We start from the raw sequence: 6561 nt of genomic DNA on the forward strand, positions 1-6561 counted from the left end.
GGCTCGTAAGCATTCATTCAAACAGCACTTTCGTGCGTTTTGCCAGCAGCTCGTCGCTGTGCTTCAAGCATTGAACTGTTTATGACTTCAAGCCTATCAACTCCCGAGATTAGGCTGGTGTAACCGATGTGAAATGGCTAGCTAGTTAGCGGGGTGCGCGCTAATAGCGTTTCAAACGTCACTCGCTCTGAGACTTGGAGTGGTTGTTCCCCTTGCTCTGCAAGGGCCGCGGCTTTTGTGGAGCGATGGGTAACGCTGCTTCGAGGGTGGCTGTTGTCGATGTGTTCCTGGTTCGAGCCCAGGTAGGGGCGAGGAGAGGGACGGAAGCTATACTGTTACACTGGCAATACTAAAGTGCCTATAAGAACATCCAATAGTCAAAGGTATATGAAATACAAATTGTATAGAGAGAAATTGTCCTATAATTCCTATAATAACTACAACCTAAAACTTCTTACCTGGGAATATTGAAGACTCCTGTTAAAAGGAACCACCATCTTTCATATGTTCTCATGTTCTGAGCAAGGAACTTAAACGTTAGCTTTTTTACATGGCACATATTGCACTTTTACTTTCTTCTCCAACACTTTGTTTTTGCATTATTTAAACCAGATTGAACATGTTTCATTTTATTTGAGGCTAAATTGATTGTATTGATGTATTAAGTTAAAATAAGTGTTCATTCAGTATTGTTGTAATTGTCATTATTACAAATACATTTTTTTATATTTTTTTTTATTTATGTTTTTTAAATCGGCATCGGCTTTTTTTGGCCCTCCAATAATCGGTATCGGCTTTGAAAAATCATAATCGGTCGACCTCTAAACTGAACAAATGAACAACGAAACAGCACAGCAAGTAAGTGAAAGAAATAGGTTTTGATTATGTTTTACTGGTAATGGGGACATACGTAAATGCCAACAAAATAACTTTTTGGTCAGTGTGGTGTGTGTGTGTGTGTGTGTGTGTGTGTGTGTGTGTGTGTGTGTGTGTGTGTGTAAACTTTATTTAACTAGGCAAGTCAGTTAAGAACAAATTCTTATTTACAATGACGGCCCGGACGACGCTGGGCCAATTGTGCGCCGCACTATGGGACTCCCAATCACGGCCGGATGTGATACAGCCTGGATTCAAACCAGGGACTGTAGTGACGCCTCTTGCACTGAGATGCAGTGCCTTAGACCGCTGTGTCCATGTGTGTGTGTTAACTATTTAACTGTACTAGAATGCTTAAAAGGCCACTAAAATTGTAAATATCGGTTATCCGTATTGTTTTTTTTGTCAAGGAAAATATCGGATATCGGCCAAAAATGTTATATCAGTGCACCTCTATTTGCACCCAAATTGTCCTTTTAATCTATAGGATTCTTAAGTAATCGTAAATAAATATAGCACCTAACATCTGATTCTCAACAATGAATAAGACTTGAGGAAGCCAATAAAATTTACAAAAACCAACCCCGGACACACCACACCACATGCCAAACCCACCACAACAACCAGTATACAGTATCAGTTCGCTATGTCTAACAAATAGTATAGAGCTGTGGCTTGAAGGATTGGTCTTCATCTTATGTAATGTATTCCCTGTGAATCTGGTGATGGTTTCATGGAGGAACTAAAATGTTTTCATGGAGGACTGGCTTGACTTGTGAGGATGACTACACAATTTATTTTCATCATTAGCAAAAGCTATTTGTTTTCTGCCCAAAGTCGCAAAGAAAATGTTGTGTTCCATTTAATAAACACAAAAGACCAGCAACATTGATAAAATGATGTAGCGGTAGGAGGAACAGCAGCACCTAGTGGGCAAAAACTGGTACTTTCACACTAATGCGAATACAATGGCTAATCTCTCTTAACAGGAGAAAAAAACAACAACACCATATTCAAAGGAAATACATTACACAGGATGAAGAAGTAATACTCCAAGCTGCAGCTCCATACTACTTGTCAGACATAGAGACCTACTATACTGTATACTGGTTGTTGGGGTGGGATAGGTGTGGGGGTCCACTGGTGGCCATTTTATTGTATTCCTCGTGTCTTACTCAATAGTAGGAAGAAGTTTGATCCAAATCAGATGTTGGGTACTATAATTATTAAATATTATGTGAATCCTATAAATTAACCCAATGAATCCCACTATTGTGCGGGCGTGATTTAAGACTTTTAACCACTTTTAAACATTGTGTGTTTGAGCTACAGACTTATTGGTTGTACAATTGGATTCGTCTTTTTCTTCTGTATCCATTGGGGGCTGAGATAGAGAGGTGTTTGTGAGACAATGGCTGATCCCGAAGGAGCCCGGAGCGGGGTCTTTTTACAAAAATGTCTGTTGAGTCTTTGAGCTAAAAACTATTACGCTATCTATGAAAAGCTGAGACTCTCACAAACACGCACGTGTAACATGTTTGCTCTATGACGCTCACAAGCTACACAAGAATTATTACAAGGTAAGGGGTTCTTCTACATAGAACACAATAGGAAATCTCAGGACAGAGTGTCATAATACTGTAATAAGCTCACATAGTTGCTGTCATAAACTCCGCACAGTTGTCACTGACTAGTTGGATATTAATTTCCGACTGAGCAAACTATTTCTGTACTTACAGCATTCATATTAATGTATTTTTATCAGGTTTTTGCTTTGGCAGACCATGACTGCAACTGTTTATGTCAAATTGTTTTGCGTTCTACTAGTAACCCAATCTTATCTCGATCTCTTTATTCAAAGACTCAATCATGGACACTCTTACTGACAGTTGTGGCTGCTTTGCGTGATGTATTGTTGTCTCTACCTTCTTGTACTTTGTGCTGTTGTCTGTGCCCAACAATGTTTGTACCCTGTTTTGTGCTGCTACCATGTTGTGCTGCTGCCATGTTGTGTAGTGTTGTGTTGTCTCTTGTCATGATGTGTGTTTTGTCCCATATTTTTATTTAATTTATTTGTATTTTTAATCCCAGCCCCCATCCCCGCAGGAGGCCTTTTGCCTTTTTGTAGGCCGTCATTGTAAATAAGAATTTGTTCTTAACTGACTTGACTAGTTAAATAATGGTTAAATAAAATAAAAAAACCCTGGCTGTCCTAGAAAGAAAATGGTAAAACACTTCATTGTGAGGCTAAATATAAGGGCTGCAGATGAATGAAAAGCCTGGGTTTTTCTGGGGTATCGGGACTGATACGGTTAAAAGGGACAATTCGGGGACAATCAACTACCTTAAAGTTATGGTAAATAATGCAATAAATAATGTTGCAGGAATGCCAATCTTATCTGTTTCTAACTACAGAAGCAATTTCAGAACAATCTGAGATGGTGGGCGTCATGGCTTGCTGAAATTACTAGAACGACTCTCAAGTGCTGAAACGATGGCTGAGGACCATGCAGTTGCAGTTGTGCAGGGCGGAGAAGGGGGAGTCTGTGCTGTGAAACACCAAATAAGGCTTTCAGTGGCAGTGTCAAGAGACTGCAGGCCAGGAAATAGCTAAAAAGGAACTGACGTAATCTCAGAAACCTTGAGTCACTAGATTACAGTTCCTTGGGAAACTGTAACAATGCCAAAAGAAGACACTAATGGTAGGGGGACACATGAATGACATGTTAATACAAATACAAAGATAACAAATAAATAAAACTATAATCTTCTCATGAGTTAAAAGTCTTAAAAGCTAAATGTCACAACACCGCACTGTATTTTACTGTCATTACCTGAGGCGCATTTGATCGCAGTGATTTTTTTTAAATCCTGATGTCTTACTTTTCTGTCTTGCGAATCATGTAGTAGGCCTATGCTACACAGAATAGCATATTCAATGTTCCTAATTTGATGTAAATACTTGATAAAGATAATGTAGAAATGATATCAATTACAGATGCAATGCAATGTAACATCAATAGAACTGATTCAGTGGATTCTACATTGAACAAAATTTCCCTGGGCTCGGCTATGTAGGAAAAACCTAATCACACAGGCCTGGTAAACTTAACAAAGGTTTGCCATAGATCAAACTTTAAGTACTATTAGATTCTGTATAGACGACATTTTGATAGAGCAGATTGCATGTGACCTGACCTGCATCATTCAATAGCACAGACTACCATAGGAGTTCACTGTTGAAGAGTGCATCTGTCAGGCTAGCTGTTGTACTACTGGGTACCACAAAGACAAACACAACGTCAACGAATGGGCCATGGGAACCTCCGGTAAACCCACAGCAAACAAAACCCAAACTAATAGGCCGCATTGATATGAATAATAACGTAAAAAATGTCTGACATAATTGTTTATGAACAGGGATAGAGATGATATGAACACAACGAAGCGCCATTCAACTTCTTTTAAAGTTCATTCGGAAGCCAATCACGTTCCAGGAAGGGGGGATTGTCGATAGCGCATAGGTTGACACAAAATAACGGTTAATAGAATTGACACAAACATAGGTTAACAAAAAATAACTTTGGGCAACATTGTAAGCCATCAATTCATTGAAATCGTTAATAAAACAAGTTTTGGAGATGCTGCAGGGAAAATATAGGTGACAGCGATTTAGACAATAAACGTTTCATTCATTTAATGCGCGCGAAACTTTTTCGGAACCTATAGCCCTAGGCTACTTTAGGATACAAAGTCAGACAAATTCAGTATCCTAATTTAGTTTATTGCGTCGAATAGATGCTTATGAAGACATATAGTGTAGTCAATCCAAACAGTTGACCTTCTATCATGGGCTAAATTATCTTTCTCGACCTAACAAGACCGGAATACATTTTGACCAGAGTGGCGTTTTAAATAACGTTTATGTATATGTGAACGTTGGAAATAAACTGTTCCCAAACACAAAAAAAATTACTCACCGTCTTTGGCATTTTTGCAGTTCTCGGTCTTCAGTCACTGATGTCAGGAATTGGATGATGGCAACAATGGAGTCAACTAAAACGTTTGTCCATTAGATAAGGTGCGCAATCTGAAATAGCGTCAGTCACGTTCAGTTAATGTTTGATTTCAAACTTTTCCCACAACCTAAAGAAGGCTACTCGTATTTTACTATTTCTGTGTTTCGCCTCAAAGTCGTGGTCCAGAGCTTGATTTCCTGCTAATAGCACTGTGACTGAAAAACCACACCCAACGCAATGAAGACATACTAAAAGTAGTTTTCAGCAGACTCCGCCTGTATTCTCATGACCCGTTATGCCTTTGTAAAACAGTTAAACGTAAATAGTTTAACTATACTGAACAAAAATATAAGAGCAACTTGCAACAATGTCAACGATTTTACTGAGTTACAGTTCATATAAGGAAATCGGTCAATTGAAATAAATAAATTATGGATCTATGGATTACGGATTAAATAAAGGTTAAAAAAAATAAAAAAAGATATAATAATCTATGGATTTCACATAACTGGCAGTGGTGTAAAGTACTTACGTACTTATTTTTGACAACTTTTACTTTACTACATTCCTAAAGAAAATAATGTTATTTTTACTCCATACATTTCCCCTGACACCTAAAAGTACTCGTTACATTTTGAATGCTTAGCAGGGCAGGAAAATGGTCTAATTCACACACTTCTCAAGAGAACATCCCTGGTCATCTACTGCCTCTGATCTGGCGGACTCACTAAACACAAATGCTTTGTAAATTATGTCTGAGTGTTGGCGTCGTGTGCCCCTGGCTATCCGTCAATTAAAAATTAAAAATTAAAATTAAAAATGGTGCCATCTGGTTTGTTTATTGTAAAGGATTTTAAATTATTTATACTTTTACTTTTGATACTTAAATACATGTTATCAATTACATTTACTTTTGATACTTAAGTATATCTAAAACCAAATACTTTGACTTTTACTGAGTAGTATTTTACAGGGTGACTTTCACTTTTACATTACATTTAAGTCATTTAGCAGACGCTCTTATCCAGAGCGACTTACAAATTGGTGCATTCACCTTATGATATCCAGTGGAACAACCACTTTACAATAGTGCATCTAACTCTTTTAAGGGGGGGGGGGGGGGGTTAGAAGGATTACTTTATCCTATCCTAGGTATTCCTTAAAGAGGTGGGGTTTCAGGTGTCTCCGGAAGGTGGTGATTGACTCCGCTGACCTGGCGTCGTGAGGGAGTTTGTTCCACCATTGGGGTGCCAGAGAAGCGAACAGTTTTGACTGGGCTGAGCGGGAACTGTACTTCCTCAGAGGTAGGGAGGCGAGCAGGCCAGAGGTGGATGAACGCAGTGCCCTTGTTTGGGTGTAGGGCCTGATCAGAGCCTGAAGGTACGGAGGTGCCGTTCCCCTCACAGCTCCGTAGGCAAGCACCATGGTCTTGTAGCGGATGCGAGCTTCAACTGGAAGCCAGTGGAGAGAGCGGAGGAGCGGGGTGACGTGAGAGAACTTGGGAAGGTTGAACACCAGACGGGCTGCGGCGTTCTGGATGAGTTGTAGGGGTTTAATGGCACAGGCAGGGAGCCCAGCCAACAGCGAGTTGCAGTAATCCAGACGGGAGATGACAAGTGCCTGGATTAGGACCTGCGCCGCTTCCTGTGTGAGGCAGGGTCGTACT

General features: G+C 39.6%; 1 protein-coding gene across 1 annotated transcript in view; it reads right to left on the reverse strand.

Annotated features, from left to right (window-relative positions):
* msna (moesin a) overlaps window positions 1-5177 on the reverse strand; it is a 36870-nt gene extending 31693 nt beyond the window's left edge. Inside the window, exon 1 of the mRNA XM_071338347.1 lies at window positions 4857-5177. Within this exon, the coding sequence (XP_071194448.1) occupies window positions 4857-4868 (12 nt within the window). The 5' untranslated portion in view covers window positions 4869-5177. The remainder of the gene's footprint in view (window positions 1-4856) is intronic.
* Window positions 5178-6561: the final 1384 nt, after the last annotated feature.

Source organism: Salvelinus alpinus, chromosome 13 (genome assembly GCF_045679555.1).
Source record: "Salvelinus alpinus chromosome 13, SLU_Salpinus.1, whole genome shotgun sequence".
Classification (NCBI taxonomy): domain Eukaryota; kingdom Metazoa; phylum Chordata; class Actinopteri; order Salmoniformes; family Salmonidae; genus Salvelinus; species Salvelinus alpinus.